Source organism: Amblyomma mixtum, chromosome 3, assembly GCF_055824585.1.
Source record: "Amblyomma mixtum isolate Tamu chromosome 3, ASM5582458v1, whole genome shotgun sequence".
NCBI lineage: Eukaryota > Metazoa > Arthropoda > Arachnida > Ixodida > Ixodidae > Amblyomma > Amblyomma mixtum.
In genome coordinates this window covers 326,381,601-326,398,453 of record NC_143014.1, presented here as the reverse complement: position 1 = coordinate 326,398,453, position 16,853 = coordinate 326,381,601, and the positions used below count along the sequence as shown (strand labels likewise).

At 47.3% G+C, this 16,853-nt stretch overlaps 1 protein-coding gene across 1 annotated transcript in view; it reads right to left on the bottom strand.

The window, feature by feature from the left end:
• LOC149355855 (nose resistant to fluoxetine protein 6-like) overlaps window positions 1-16,384 on the bottom strand; it is a 102,698-nt gene extending 86,314 nt beyond the window's left edge. The window contains exon 1 of the mRNA XM_089577704.1: window positions 16,034-16,384. Coding sequence (XP_089433830.1) covers window positions 16,034-16,316 — 283 coding nt within the window. The 5' untranslated portion in view covers window positions 16,317-16,384. The remainder of the gene's footprint in view (window positions 1-16,033) is intronic.
• Window positions 16,385-16,853: the final 469 nt, after the last annotated feature.

Here is a 16,853-nt window from a genome sequence, read left to right as displayed (position 1 = left end):
TGTCCGAGAAGGTTGGATATAGCGCGCTAAAATGGAGCTGCGGAAGACATCAGTGCGGCAGCCCTTTTCAGGAACATTCGTTTTCTGATTGCATCTTTCAGCGATGATGTGGAGAGACGTAAGGTATTAACCCTTGTTATTCCTGAGAAACCACAAAAAATTCGGAAAGCCACTTGCTTGTAAAGCGCGCCTGTGAGTAATAAGTTTATATTGAGTCCGAGTCTGGTATATTTGCTTTGTCTTTTTGTCACATTCATGTGCTTCCTTGCCCTAGTCGCAGTCAACTGTGGAAGGAGGTACTCGACTTTACTGCGCTAAAAGTATAGTCTTCTGGCGTCTAAAAAGGCATGGTTTGTGTTTTTGTGCGCGCGAAGCGTCCACCGCTTTGCGCCCCCAGTGTATCGGAGCGGATTGGGGCAACAGTAGGGCACCCTCCGGGCCTTGCAGGTGCCTCCTCCGGAGTAGGTGCACCCCGTTAGTAGGTGCACCTCCGGGCACCGACCGGTAAAAATGCATCGCCCAGCTACGAGCCGCCACCCACAAACCTCGACCCTAAGGAAGCCTTCACCCACAAGAAGCCAGCGCAGCAGCGGAATGGAAAGGCAAAGGCGAAAGCAGCAAACTTATACGCCAAATGGAAAGGCCATAAATGTAAAGCCAAAATCTAAAAAAAATACGCAAGCGCATATTTATCGCGGTACATCGTATAATATCTTTCTTTCTTGAGCCGAAAATAGCCAGGGGGGTTGTGAGGGGTTCTTTCGTTTTAATCCCATTTTGTGCCAGATGTACCAATTTGTGCACTAAGAAATTTGCCGATGGCCATCTGGTGTGGCAAAGATAAACGCCCGTTGGCAGAACTCGTGGCTTTCATTTTTTCTGAGGGAAGAGATGCAAATGATCGAAAGCACACTCCGTCAGAAGGGTCGCGACCTCTTTACTCAAGGCTCTCGCGTATCACACCCAGCGAGCGTCTCTGAATCCGAAGAATGCAAGCAGTGCAAGGTCGTGAAGTAGACCGCTACTTTAATCCGGACTGTCCTTGCGCCGCTTATTGATGCTCGATCAGGCTCGGCGAGCAGTGTTGCGGCCTTGGACGCGCTTTCCCTTTTCTGAGGTGGACTCTTTCGCGCCCTGGGCAGTTTTGAGGAGACCAGATCGCCTTGTTTGCCAAAATGCCCCAAGAGAGCTCCCTCGTTGCTCAAGACCTTGTGCTATACAGCTTTGAAGCGTTGAATGCACTCACGTTGTCAGTTTAGCGCGTTTATTCATGTCCTCCAGCGCTCGGCGACGCCGCCATGGCCCGCGCGAAAACAGCGGCGACCTTTGAGTAAGGTCCGCTGCCTCCGAAGCGCTCCAACAATAACAGCGACTTTGTGTGATGCACACGGCGCCAATTTCCGACCTGCGTCCAAATAAATGGCTGCGGGCTACCTGCATCGAGATTGCAATTTAGTCAACCGGCGCTTACGCGACGCCGTAGAAGTCGGCCATGAACAAATGGCCGTCGGCAATTAAGATGCACTGACCCAGTGACTAAGCTTCCATCGGGGCCAGGGAGGCAATGTACGCCTTTCATGGAACTCCGCCTTGAGCCGCCAAGGGCGTCATCCGGCAGTCGGCCACCTCGATATTTTGGAATGAGTTTCAGTGCGTGGGGCCTGACGTTTATGAGCATTGTTTATAAGCGATTAACGAAAGAAATCAGGTAAAAATAAAAGAACAGGAGTGTACGACCTCAGCGCGCATTCATTCAGTTCCCTAACGCCGTATCAAGCCCGGCCACGAAGGCTAGCAAAAAAATGCGCAGTAGCGAGGCGGCCTTTTTCTATACAAACCCGATCATAGATTCAGGGAGCCGTGCTGACTGAACGAAGGACGCACTAGATTTTTAGGCTCAGAGATACAACAGCCAGCCAGGCGGAGACAACCCCCCCTTCCCTCCCCCCCCCCCCCCCCAACTTTAGGCTCTGAATTCAGGATAAGATAGGATAGGAAATACTTTTATTGCTCTATAAAGGTCTTGGGCTAGTAGCAGACGAGAAAGAAGAGATCCTTCTTCCTTCTCTGAACAGAAGAACTGGTCATTGGCCCTCGCAAAAAAAAAGGTTTCGTTTTGCACAATTGAAGATCGCCTGGCAACTAGGGCGGGCTTTTATTTTTGGCATGTTTAGAGGCTCTGATATTATTAATCAGAAACTCTTTCTTCGTAAGGCAGTTGATTAGAGCATTGCAGGTACTATGCTGGACTCTAGCCTGCACAAACTGCCGGAGCGAGTTTCGGCAGCACGCGGAACTTCCTGTAAACTCGACTCTAGGCATATGAGCACTTTCAAAGAGAAAGTTTGGTTACGGCCTTTTCAGGAAATACCCTGATGCTACTTACATGTGTTTTTCGACGTGACCAGGGGCCGTTTTTATGAAGTTGTGCTCATAGCCAAGTAAAAATCTTCATTCCGTCCCAACTTCATAATTATGGCATAGGTGGTCCGTTAACGAACGGGCACTTATCAACTCTGTAAAATAAGCTCGACCATTCAATTTCGAAAAACATAAACGTCGTCTCGCCTTCCACTATACTTCACAAATTAGACCTGTCCGATGGCTCGTATGGCAAGGTGTGAGTTTTTTTATCACAGTGTGCCCAGGCATAGTGATGTTCATTTCCTCTGTTCCCAGCTTTCCGGCCTAATGCGTCATGTCCATTACACAAGATGCCGCCTTGGTTCCACTAAGCTTCAATAGGCAATCCTCTTTCCTGAGTCACGTAAAAAACTGTTGCCTATTGCGGTAAAGTAAAAGTGCCTGTAATAAGGGAGTAATTACTCACTGACATCCATCCGAACGTAGCCATACGGCTACAATGGAAAGTTAAACAGCTTTCTCAGATACTTCGTAGTTAGAGGAAAATTCGATCCCGCACCAGGAGAAAGTTTTTCAATTTTTTCAACATGAAAAAATCAGAGCGCAAGCAATGCAGAAGTATGCTTCAGTAAAACGAACTTACGCTGCAGTTCTTCCTTCTTGCTTCCTCTTTTTCCTAGGCAGTGCTTACGTTGCAGCTCAGTAGAAACAAACTGGTGCATGTACCAAAATAAAATAAAATGTCTTACCTGATCTATCCTCTTATTTCCTCCGGCGTGTCTACCCCAATAGCGATGCTCCATCGTATAAAAGATATTTAAAACGACTTCCTAGCAAAAAGAAAAGACTTTTTTGAACTTCTAAGTATTCATTAAAAGCTTCCCATTGGACAGCATTCAAGACAGCTGCTTCAGCGTATTAACGAGTACTGAAGTCTACAAAATCCACCTTCTTTAATGTAACCTTGCTGAACAATCTGAATACCGATCCAAACGCTTCTGGGACATAATAAAACCTCGAAACACCGAAAAAGTGTCGTTGTTGTACCCACCGGCGAACCTGCTCCCGACCACCTCGATGCTACTGTACTAAATGATACTTTCGTTAAGTCGTTTGCTTCTTCATCCAATGTTATACAACGTCCAAATCTCCAACTGTGCGATCACTTTGCGATGGATCCCACCATGTTCGACTTGCAAGGCATCATACCGATTATCGATTTGAAACTAACATCTTCTAGCGGAATTCATGGTATAAATGACAAATTTGTACGGAATGCTAAACAGTAAAATTTTGTCATCATGGTGTACTACTGAAGACTAAAATACTGCTGTGGTGATACCAGTACATAAATCCGGAGGTAAACAGAATACATCTAACCATTGACCCGTATCTTTGCGATCAATAGCATGCAAATTAATGGTACATATATTTACCCATCCTGTTATTTTTCTGGAGGATAAAAATTTCTTCTCTCTAACAGAGCATGGCTTCTGAAAGTTCTTTCTCTTGTCACATTCAACTACTTTCCTTCACTTACGACTTGCAGTTCCATTTAGACTCCGCGTTTTCATCTGATGCATATTTCTTTACTTTCTTAAAGCATTTGATAAAGTTAATAACCCACTGTTGTTAAATAAACTGATTGTGCTGAACATTGATCCTGCGGTTCTTAACTGGATCCATCAGCATTAATGATGCTGATTCCTCTACTGTACCACTTGCTTCTCGGCTTCCTCAATGATCAGTATCTGGCCCCCTTGCCTTTTTTATCTGGTATATCGCTGTGAATTACCGTTTCCCTCTGTAATGCACTGTCTATCCTGAGAGTAAAATAATTAAATATCTCTTGCCGAGGAGCATGCCTGGAGGAAGGGAAGGCGTATAAAAAAGAGAGAGAGTGCTAACTGCCCCCCCCCCTCCACCCCCCGGCAGATTGAAAACTCGTCGCCTATGAAATGTGGCCTGGTTTTCAATAAAAATTTAGTCGGTAGTTCAGCCCTTGTTATGTGGTCATGTTTCTCCGCTGCCGTTTTCAAGATATAAATGAAAAATAGAAGAGGAATGTCTAGTCTAGTCATGATTTATTGAACGTGATGCTATTATTCGCGCGATGTGCGGATGTTTTCTTCTCCTAAGCTTCGGCAGCAGCCTTTCATAACCCTTAAAACATAAATGACGCGCTTATAACGGGCGTGCTTCACGCAAAAACATCTCATCAAGCCGTGTGTGTATTGACCCAAGGTGCTTCACCGCCAGCGCTCCCGTGATCTTGGCAACGCTCACTCGATCCGTTCAGTCGCTCTACTGGCGCGATGTTTTCCCTCGCCGCCACCCCGGATGTATGATCTTGTCTTTGCCCGTGCAGAGGATACTGCGCCGGGCTGCGTTGAGTACACGGTCCCTTCAAGCACCGCTTCGCTACAAGACAGTATAAAACCAACATATTTAGAGCAACGAAATGAAATTGCTCATTTCCGTTACACGCGCCACGCCACTCGCCCACATGCACGTTTCGAAAAGCTTCGCGTTTATACCTCCACATTCGCAGTTGCCGATCCCTACGATGTCACTGCGCCTCTCTTGAAGCACCGGTGATGGCTTCCACTCGGATAGCGGCCGTGTTCTTGTATAAAGAACCTTGTCGAATAGTTTTTTTTTTCACTTGTTGCGTGCTCCAGCGGACTTCCATTACGAAAGGTCATTATTTAGGAAGCAGCAAACCTGCCATCAAAGTTAACGACTTACATCGAATCAGAGCAAGAAAGCGGAGTCCTATTACGATCTCGTTCGTCCTTCCGTTCGTCCTTCTGCTACACTCAGGACAGCCTCGTCCCGCAGTTAGTCTTTTCGCTAAATAAACATCATCTACTGGGCTAACGGCCGTCGTTTCTTTCGAAAAAGATGAAAGAACGCTTAGAGCCTACCTCAGGGGAACAGGAGTTAGCTTATTTGTGCTTTAAAAGCATTGCAGTTGCCTTTACAGCTTCTCAATGAGCAAGGATTCCGCCCAAAGTTGAAATCCCTCTTTAGCAAATGAGTGCTGCTGCTGGTAATTTCCTTTAAAATTCCGATTGGTGCACAAAGTGAATATGGCTGTTTTGGTGCTCCCAATTCCTAGTGAATATGGTTAAAAGCAGGGACAACCAAATTTCGAAGTCTCTGCCGAAGTCTTGCGTCGAGGTGGTTTGGGGCCAACTGGTTTCGCTACGGCTTCGCTTTAACCTCAGCAATGCACCTGGCTCTTGCGAAACCTCGGCCCTTATTATCCTAGCGTCTCTAGCTAAGGAGTAAGCCCCAAAGCTCTTCAGTTAGAGCTACCTGAGAGATATCAAGGCGAAGATAGACTTCGTATAAAAGGACTGTCGTGCGCGTACTCGAAGGTCCTTGCACGCAGCCAGTGGTATGTTTTGTTTTTGCACACAAACACTGTTTGCGATCGCAGCGGCCGATTGAGGGCTTGCTCGAGCGTAAAGCGGAAACTGTCAGCAGGCTCGGCGCATTTGCAAGGCAAAGCCGGCCAAGAGAAAAACGGCGCATGAATGGACGTAATCGCCCGCTCTGGCGCTACCACCATGCGAGCGCCCTTCCCTCATCGAAGACCCCGAGGCGCGCGTCTGCAGCCGCACTGCTATCGGCCACCATCTGCAGTGCCGCCGAAAGCGAAAGTCGACCGCGTTTTCCGCCACAACGCTGAAACGGAGATACGGAGGCACGAGCTGGCGTTCGTTTTGCATTGCGGTAGCTCGCGTTGTCTGGCAATTTACCCCCTTGAGGCCGCGCTTCGGTTCTGGCTCGGCCCGACCCCGACCTGGAGGAAAAGGACACCTCCATGCTGTAGTTGAATGAAGGGTGTACGTGTTTAAAGTGCCGTACTTGCTGGTCTATAAGCCGCCACTTCACGTAGGACCACAGAATGTATCAACAAAAAGGTACCTCCGGCTCTCCGCGACATATTTCGATGGTTCATGAAGGTACTGAAAAGAATTTGAGTGGAATTTGTGAAACCTTTTTTCGGGATTATGGATGATTACCTGTGTTTGTTGACGAATTTGACTTCTCTAGGCGCTTTGCAGATGTCCTTACGGATTTATATAAAATGTATAGCGGCGTAAACTGACATTTCAAAAACCCACCGCTAAATGTTTGCAGTGAATATTCCGAAGAGTCTCCGAAGAGTACGGGGTGTTTTGACGAGCTTGATGTTTATAAACAACTAATTCTCGATGTCATCAGCCCAATCAATTTTTCTTCGTGTTTTAAAATTAGAAAACTAAAAACACTCCCCGCAAGTTCGAATTGAGCATAACGTCGTTCCTCAGATCTTCCTTTACTGTATGGCAATAAGAGCGGTCTTAAGATGTCGGTGAGAATCTTCATACTTTTAACTATTACTCGTATTCTTTCGCTGGTTCCTATTCTTGTCTTTTCCGCACGCTTGCACTGTGTTTTAACATGTTGAAGAATTCGGGAGCTTCTCTGTAATTTTGTGGCTTTGATTTTCATTATTATTTCGTTTTACACATCTGCGAATTTATCGTCGCTTGCCGACCCTGCCCAGTCACGCACCTAAGTGACACGACCTTTGCAAAGTGCCTTATGTGTATATTACGGCCACTGAAAGCAGAATAAATCTATTCCCATTCTCAGCATAAGACGCAGCTTTTGGCAGGAAATCTTGTGCGGGTTGTTAATTTCTAGGTCTCAAGTTCAACTTGCTCGGACATAACTTTTAACGATGAAGCAATTATGGAATATTGTAAGACACTCCTATGAACATATTAATGAGTGTGCTTCCCATGCGTACCAAATTTTCCTTTTCAAGTTTGTTCTGCGCTCACACCGAGTAGTTCAAGCTGTCATTGAAAACCAATGCGGTTAGTTTTGGAGAATAATTTTCAGGCAAGTGCGCAGTGTTGTAAGATCTGCTTGTGAGCATTTGATGGGAATGGTCTAATTTGGGATAGTCTAAAGCACTGTGTTATTCACATCGTCTTGTGCACTGCAAATCATCCGGCTGTACTCTTCGGTAGATGACAAGACCATTTTGTTTAGGCGCTCCGATCGGTTTTCTTCAGGGGTAGCGAAAGTATAACATATTGCTGAAAACCTTTCTAATGCATATTTTTTTATCATGCACCTCCGAAAAAACCAAATGTTCTTTGCAGAACTGCGAAAAGAAGAGCATGTAATGGTAAAATTTCGGGTCTAAAGCACTGGGGGCATTAGGTGTGCATGTCTTGATCAATATGAACCAAAAAAAAAAACTTCTGAAACGCCAGTTCAGGCGCTCCTTGTAAAAGCCTGCCATAAGTGCGGACCCACACGATGCATCTGTGCTCTGTTGAGGCGTAGGCTTGACAAGTTGTTTCGTGTGTTGCAGTCTGGCCACTTACGAGGCGTGACCCGCGTGACTTGGTTCCCTGTGACTGCGCCTTGGCCAGTGGCACGGGTCAATAATGCGCATTATAGTCCACATAGATAATTTGTCTCTGTATAGTGCTTTTGCTAAGACAGTGCACACAAACATGTTATGCTAATTCAGGTGGGAAGAAATTTGAGCCAATTGGTCACACGTGTCTACGTCTAGATTTATTGTTTTGCTTTCGCGAGGCGCGCGTAATTTTATGACGTGTAATGTACCAAAACAAAGTAACCGCAGAGCGGCTCGACTTTGCGGTCCGTCTGCCACTGCCTGTCTCGTGCTGAGCTGGCATGGCCATGAAACTTATTTACAAGATGGAAGCCAGCCAGTCTGCTGCGTGGCTTGCTTCGTGAAATATCCATCTGTTGCTCAGGCGGACAGATTTATTTCTTTTGCGCTTGCGTCACCGCTGACTTGTGGCGGTGAGGCGCACATGCAAAACAACGGCCCCGTTCGGTGGCGCCGGGAGCGCGCCGCTGTGTCTGATTTGGCGACCCAAATAACAATCTTCGAACACCCTCTCCTTTAGATCCCCTGCGCCGCACCGGTTTGAAAAGAGGGGTCAAGGCAACGGACCCCCAAAACAGGGTTTTTCCAGTCGAGGCCGCTGCTGGACCTCTTAAAGACTTTATTAATTTATACACCACCCGCGTCCACGCCTCAAACGTTGGCGTCACCGTGCTTCATCGAAAGCGCCGTACAAGGAACACGAAGGTGGAGGTGGCGGCCTTTTCACTCAGACAGAGCGTCTTGTTTACTCGTAGGAGGCCGAGACATCTTTGAACACTGGCCATTTAGCTTTGGCAGGAAACGTGATACTTCCGGCACCCACTGGGAAGAGCGCGAAGCAGCGCATGGCCGAGGTCAGAGGCAGCAGCGCTGCCCTTCGCCGCGAAGATACACGGACCCTTTGTAAAGTGCGGGCGTCCTATCGTGGCGGAAACGCCTTGGTGAAGCTTTAGCGCGCTTCCGCGCAAGGGTTGCGGTCAGCGAGGGAGCGAGGCTACTCCTCAAGGCAAGCGACGCTGCGTCTTTGAGCCGCCTATCACGTCAATGGTGCACAATAATGAGAACAATGGGCTTGGGTTACATGGATTTGTCGCCAAGGAAACTGGAGCCCAGTTTCCGAAGGATTACAAAATCGTTTCTTCGACTAGTAAGCTGTTCCCTAGGGTGCACCGCCAATTAGCGTGGTATTTTCTTCTTGGTTATCTTGTTTTGAAGTAAAACCACTTACGACTGAGATCACATCAATTTGATCAGCCCACTGCATATAAAATGCCTCTACCACTCATCTCCACCTAACCAAACTTCCTAATCTCATGCGCTCACGTCCGTCTCTGCTGCTTCCGGCTACTTTTGCGTTTTCTTGGCTGTTTATACCATAAGGGGGCAATGATTATCTGCTGTTCGCATTACATGTCGTGCCTAAGCCATTTCTTCTTCTTGTTTTTAACTAGGAAGTCATTAACTTGCGTTTGTCCCCTAATCTACACGGCTCTCTTTCAGTCACTTAACGATACCCCTACAATTAATGTTTGCATAGCTCGCTCTGCTGTCTTCAACTTAATTTCAAGCCATTTCGTTGGCCTTCAAGTTTCCGCCGTTAGGTCAGCACTGGCCAGATACAACTATTTATGGCGTAAAGATGGGTTGCGCAAAAGGGAAAATCACATGAAAGAAGGCGGGACAAGCGCTAACTACCTACTCATTTATTTAAAGAACAGACATTTCAACATATGCATATTAGCGCACAAACAAAATGGTCTCAAAAGCACACAGAGTGAAAAAACACAAGTTTATGCCATCATTCTTACAAGGAAGTGCGCCCCTCCTCCTTCCCTCTTTACGCTACAATGAACCAACTTGCCCAACAACTGATCTTGCTAAACCATTTTATACTTTTCTCTTGATGGTTAAAGACATTCCACCCCATTCTTATTCTCCTTCTCAATTCATTGTCGGGCTTAAGGTCAGCGGTTACTACCTGTGCTAGGCAGATGTAGTGCATGGGAACTGCCAGTGCTTCACTGTCTGTCGTGAAGCGTTTGGCCTTTCCCAGACTGCTGTATATTATATTTATTTTAAGGATATTAATTCTTAGTCAAAACTTTCAACTTCGCGTACTTAAGTCACCCATGATGCTCCTCGTATTTGCTTAGCTTGGCAGTTCCACCAGTAAGTCGGAAAGTATTAGTGTCTTCTTTCTTAACTTCTATCACCAACTGTTTCCAATCCAACTCGCTGCACGCATCCTCCAAACACGCAGTCGATAGCAGTGTAGTGATTGCTTCATTGCTAAAAAAAATAAAAGCACAAATATGCCTTGAAGGGCATTTCCTATAAAAAGAAACAGCATTTGAAAGAAAGGAAGATATGGTACTATTACTGTTTTTGTTACTGCTTTTTAGATAGCAAATCTATCTGAGTAATTATTCACTAGCAGCTAATTTCATTTGGCAAAATAAGGAAAAAGATGCAGCCATAGGAAGCCGAAACGTCGGCCTTCACAAATGGCGTGCGACGCTTGAACTATGGCGGCATCTCTCTCTTCTACATTTAAAGGTATTTAACTCCAGTTAACTGCACCCTAACCTTCCGACTGCTGATCAGCGCGCCAGGCATCCACACTGCCCGTGCCACGTGGCATTATCTGCATAAAAGCACGTACCCTGTCAGTGCTGTGGCTGCGTGCGGCGTTAGTGAGTGCCGTCAAGGTAAGACTACAACTAAGGAAAGGTAACGACCTTCTGAAACAGAAAGGAGGAAGTGGCCGCCGTTGAGTGATAGATGTTCAGTGGCCAGCCAGAAAGTGCAACTTGTCGAAGGGCACGCGGACAACTCGGAATATGGGAACCGTTGCGCATCCGCTTCTCGCAGATGCACTCTGACGCAAGGGCAGTCGTCCAAGAGGTGATAGCCAAGGGAATTAGGCTTTGCGAAGCTTCACCTGCGACGCAAGGGTCGCCTAACGCCTCCCGGACATGCAGGCGTCCAGACCATTGGTTCCGCTCCATGTCGCGTGCTCCATCCAGCAGAACGAACGCACTCTCAAGGTCCCTCGGTGGTGCTTCGCCTCGAGGCGCCGAATATTTTTCCGCGTGTTGGTCATCCGATTCTGCCCCTTGGCTTTTGTCTTCAGACAACGTACGCATCGCTGATTTCCTTCTCGCGCAATTGCGAAGCAGCTGAGGGAGCTTTCGCCGCTCATGCAAGTGAATGCACGGATTTTGGGTCCTTCGACTCAATGATTTCGAAACACTACCGCTCGTAACTAGCTTTGCGTAATGATAACAAGTCGCTTAGCACGTTCTTGTATGTCATTCCATGTAGTGTCGTCCGGCCGCATCTCACACCTTCACCAAAATTCTACGTGGCTGGAAAGCATTACATTAGTTGAGCTGTTGCTCGAAACGAAAAATTCAGCAAAAAGCTGTCCCCGCAGCGGTGTTGCGGCTATTGTTCCACTCTGCGTCTACAGGGACAGTGTTCATTCGTCAGCATACGTAGTAAGCAGTGGCTCTATCGGCTGTCCGGGTACGGCCGAGGGGAAAGGCAGTCAGCCGCCCTTTTGCATCAGCCCACATCGCTCGAGGCAGCAGGTTTTAGGAACGTCCTCTTTGAATCCAGCCGGTAACGCCGTCGACGAGTCGGTGGCAAGTGAGCAGTAGCAGCCGCACAGCAAAGCGGGGTGCTTTCTCTTGCTCGCCTAGGCTGCCATTTCCTCGGGGAGGCGGGTAAGAGGGGGGACGGGGAAGAGGGTTGGGGGGACACTTTAAACACAGACGAACCGTGTCCGCCAATGCCACGACTTCTGCTAGTTTATGACGGCAGCCTTTGCCTCAGTTCTGTCCCCTGCCGTGCCGATTTTCTGTTCGGAGTGCAGGACACGCGGAACAGTAGGGCCAGCTGCGCGTGTGACGGCACTGAATTTCCGGCGTGGTCGAGCTCATTAAAAGAGCTTTTCGCTGAAGAAAATACCTCGACAGGGTAAGAACCACCCAATGCAACATGATGTAAATGGTTATCGAGCAAAGAATAGCGCTCTGAATTTGGTCACTAATTCATCTCTGTGTTCACCCTTAAAATGCGAACGACATCTAACGTGAAACGGTAGGATGAGGCTTCTTCGAGTCACTTTGATATAATTCCTTTTACAATTTAGACAGCTGCGAAGCGGAACCCGCCGCCAAAGCTGTCTGCGAGAGTTACGGCTCCTACAAAGTAGGAAATGGTACGGCGCATTGTAGATGTGGTTTTACGCCTCAAACCGACATGATCTATGAGGGGCGCCGCAGGCGACAGCCCGCGGTTACTTCACACCACATTAAGTTCTTTTAAGGAAAGGGGCAGACTAGGTACTGCTAGGGGAAGTCCCACTATAGGCTAGCAAAAATTCTTCCACTTTTTGGTCGCTTTTCTCCGAGAGTTTGTTTTTGAACCGGTCCCTGGATAAGGAGAGGCACCAGAGGATGGCAACGTTGTCTCGCACTTCCGGATCAGGTAGCAAAAATGAATGATCGTTGAAATCGGGAAAAAAGCAAGTGACGTCAACACACCGGGAGCCTTTTGGTAGAGCGTCCGCTTCGCTTTTGGCAGGTTCTGGGTTCGATCCCAAGTGGCGCCGGCTACCCGCTGGTTTTCTAATGTACATGAGATTTCAACAGGCATAGAGCTGGGCTCTTCTGAGGTGACATGCTTAGCAAGAGGTCCTTTAGATACCTCACCCTCCCTAGATGGAAAATCAATCAGCGAGAGACCAGTCTTCTTGTGCGGTGAAGCCCATTCTCGCCCGTTTTTCATTCGTACAACGTGAGGTCCAGGACCCATTCTCAAGCATTTCACCCCAGATAAGCCGAGTTCCAGGACAGCGGAAATAGCTCTTAGTGAGCCTCTCCATGCCGATAAAATATGCATTATTTGCACTCTCTGCTTGTATAGACTGCATGGGACAGTGGTAAGGTCTTGTCCTCAAAGCCACTGATGGTGTCCGCGCTTAGTTTCTTTCTTGGATTAAAATATTGAGGTCCAGCCCTGTGGAGTGATCATATCTAATGGATCTCAGTTTAGCAAATTTCGCAAGAGACACGGAAGACGACGAAAAATATCCTAGACAAGCACATACTACCGACAAAAATTCAATAAAAAATACTGCAGAATTGTTGGAAAAACACGAAACGCACGCGAAATGTACTTTGTCGGGGTTTGCTACTTATGGACAGGCGTGCTCTATTAAATTCCAGTTGAGTCCGCTCTTGTTCCGTGTGCGTATTTACTCATGTATAGGTCGGCCTGTTTATTTTTAATCATCACCATCAGCCTGACAACGCCGACTGCGCAGTCAGGCTGCATTTTTTTTTTTTCGAAATAGTGTTTTTCAAACTCATGAGACCGATATTATATGCAGGTCACGGCCTGGGCAAGGTTCAAATCTGGCTACAGCCCCGCCGCGGTGGCTCAGTGGTTACGGCGCTCGGCTGCTAACCCGAAAGACGCGGGTTCGATCCCGGCCGCGGCGGCTGAATTTCTTGAAGGCGAAATTCTAGAGGCCCGTGTGCTGTGCGATGTCAGTGCACGTTAAAGGACCCCAGGTGGTCGAAATTTCCGGAGTCCTTCACTACGGCGTCTCTCATAACCTCAGTCGCTTTGGGACGTTAAACCCCAATAAACCAAACCAAACCAATTCTGGCTACAATCGCAGGAAGGTAACGGAGAGAACGGCGCAAGCAATGCCACCGTGGGCAGTCTTCCCTTCTGGCCACCTTTCGATACTTCAGAAAGTGTGCAGATGCTTTACCTGCGTAACTGCTCAAAACTTTTACACACACCTTTTTTGCTTTGATAAGAGGCGTGAAAAAAATGCCGTGATGAGACCGTTATGAATATAAGATCGGGGTCCCACGACACCATAAAAAACGCCGACCGTGGCCACCGCGTCCTCGTCACAAAAGTGAAACTTTTCCCATTCCCACATCCCGCTGAGTCAAGACTCTCGAGCTTCGGTCACCGTTCTCGGCGGCATTTAGGCTAGCGCTTGTCTTTCGCGTGGAGGCGACGAAAGATTAAGCGGCGCACATCAGTACAATGTCGGCGAAAGGTGCGCCAGGTAAGTACTTAGCAAAGCAGGAAGAGCTCCTCTCTGCGCGCAGTAACATCGATAGCTGCTCCGCACACCCGTTAACGGGTTCTCCCGCTAACGTACGACATCGGCGGCGCAGCAGATGTTGAGGCTATCCGCCGAACTTTCTTTCAAAGAATTTAATGTGTTTCTCGAGGTGGCTCCGCAGCTGCGATAAGTGATATGCTGTGAGCGTCGGCTTATTTGAGTGTTCGCGACTCGAACACTCACCTTTTTTTTTTTACTCTACCTTTACTCAGCCGACACTCAACTTTTTTTTTCTTGCCGTTCCCGAAGTTCCGGGGTTGACTTATACAAAGCATCCACCAACTTGCGAGTAAATATGGTGCTTTGTCATTTTTGGTGCCTGTGAGCAGTTCGTCATCTTTGATGACTGTGCGAAGTACGCCACGATGAATCTAAACGGACACAGCTGACCGTCCACATTATCACGGGGGTTTTAGTATGGTTACAGTGCATGCTTGCCTCACGTCAACTCCCCACTTGGCTGTCCATTGCTTGCCACACACCGGAGCGAGTGGCTATTTCCAAAGCCCTCGGATGCGCTCGTTTGCTTCAGGGTCATAACTAAGTAAAATAGGTGTCCTACCCCCGCCTCCAGAGGAGTAAATAAAAATGTGATATATAAAGAAATAAAAAACAATGTTCCACTTGCAAGCAGCTTGAAGAAATATGTCATTTATTACCTGAGAGTTTCTTGAAAACGAATCAATTCATTTTCGGTACAATACAGCGCCAACGAACGAAAGAGAGAGAACAAGGAAACACACAGACGAGCGCTGACTCACAACTACATTTTTCGTTCAGAAAAAACGCATTTATAGCTAACGATCACATGACCGAATAGCTGTAGCGCACATGCCCAGAGTACAATCATAGCCTCGTACAATCGGAGTAATGTGCGCGGGAGGTATTACTTTATGTGGTTCTTAGCTATAAGGATGTTTTTTTTTCTGAATAAAAAATCTAGTTGCGAGTCAGCGATCGTCTGTGTGTTCTCTTGTTCTCTGCCTTTCATCCATTCATGCTGTTTTCTACCTTAAATGACCACATACCAGCTAACCGAACTATTAATTCTACTACTGTACCTAAATCTTATGTGCCGTTTGAGAGTTCGCTGTCTATTAATGTCATATATGTACACCTGGCTCTTGTGGGCACGCGTTATACTGACTGTTTCGAACTGCGGGTGTAACGTTCTCTTCAAGCTGTGCAGCGACACATTTTTTTTTTCAACTGCGTCCCACTTGCAACGTGCAAGTCGCCAGAGAAACAAAATCACTCTCAGTGTCACTTGCGTTCACCCGTAAGCCTACTTGAGAGGATTTCTTTACATGTAGGCTCGCTGAGGAGAACACGGAAATGGCATGTGTAAGTGCAAGCAAAGAAAGAGTCGAATAATTCTGTCGTCAATAGCATCCACAGCCATACGGTAAAAATTTCTAATTATTGCGTGCACATGAAAGTCGTCAAGCAGGTAAAACATTTCGCTTGGTGATAAATAACCCGGCATTGGAAACTGGCACTTCCTGAGAGGAAAATTTTCGAGTGGTTGTGTTAGATTGCATGTATACTCACTGCCATATTCTTTTTCAAGACCTCTCTAATGTATAGCTTCCTTTGTATGAAACGCCCATATTAATAAATATCTTCCTGGGTTGCAGGGTTCCGGTAGTATACAACAAAGAAATAGAGTCGCATATCGGCATCAGATACGGAGTCCTAAAAAAAATCTAGCACCGAAAAAATAATAATATCCTCGCAAACCTACGTATGAGCGTTACCTACTTACGAACTGTAGATCATGATAAAAATAAATAAAATATTTTTGTCTTCAACTGCAGTGGACGAGCGAGTTCTAGAGAATTGGGAAGTAAGGACTTTTCGTGATCACACTTCAGTATCAATTTCCAAGATGGCCTTTATTGTCATCTATACAGCAGTAGAGATGCCGAATTCTTTAAAAAAAATTTGGCACCTTTGCTGCTGCTCAATGCTTAACGGCGGCAGCCTTTGTTGCCAGCGGTCTGCGTCCAAAGATTTTTTTTTATACAGGTCTACTTTAGAAGATAAATTACTCGACTTTTAATGAAAATAGTACTCACATCTGATGATGTCTGTGTTCAACTCCTGTAAGCCTCTGAGCACGTTCGTCAGGCTGATGAAGCAATCACTCGAGAGGTCGGCCTCGTGCACCAAAGAAAGCGCCTCGCGATACGACGAGCTGATAAGTTTCTGGACCAACGATTTGGCGCCGGCTTCAATCGCCTTCCACTTGGCCACGACTTCAGCGCCAGGATTCTGGCCGTGGGTCTCATTTTTGCTCGATGTTTCCGAACCGGCAGAGGCGAGGAGCGCGCACGCTACCAGAAACCACCGAATTCCCATGAGCCCTCCTCTCCTGGTAGGGTTGCTCTCTGAAGGCGTCAGTGGTGATGCACTGGTGGTGCCCGAGTGTCTCGCAGCGTGGTTCGCTCTGGACGTTATACGCGTGCGCAGACGTCCTTTGGAAACGTCTGCGGCGCCCTCACATGGTTGAAGGACTTCTCCTTCCCTCTCCCGCCCCTCGTGCCTCGCTGTCTAACGGAGAAAGTTCGGAATGCCGGCCGATTTCCAAGGCTGCTATAGTGGCGACCTCGACGGCACTGCGGTTTACAGCAGGAGACTGCTGCACTGCGGTGGTGCGTATTGTGACGCCTGCATGCGGTGTTTTACAAACGGCACACCCATGCCGCCGTTGCCTCAGTTTTCGCTCTCAGCGCGTAATCAAGCACAACCACTAGCACAACGCAAGAGCGGAGTGTTTTTCAACAATGGAAGAAAATGTTGAGAACGAGGCTTTTTGCATCGATAAGGCCGCCTATTTTAAACTTTTAAAACACCACTAAGGCGACAAAGGACAGAGAAGCACTTCAAACGCACAAA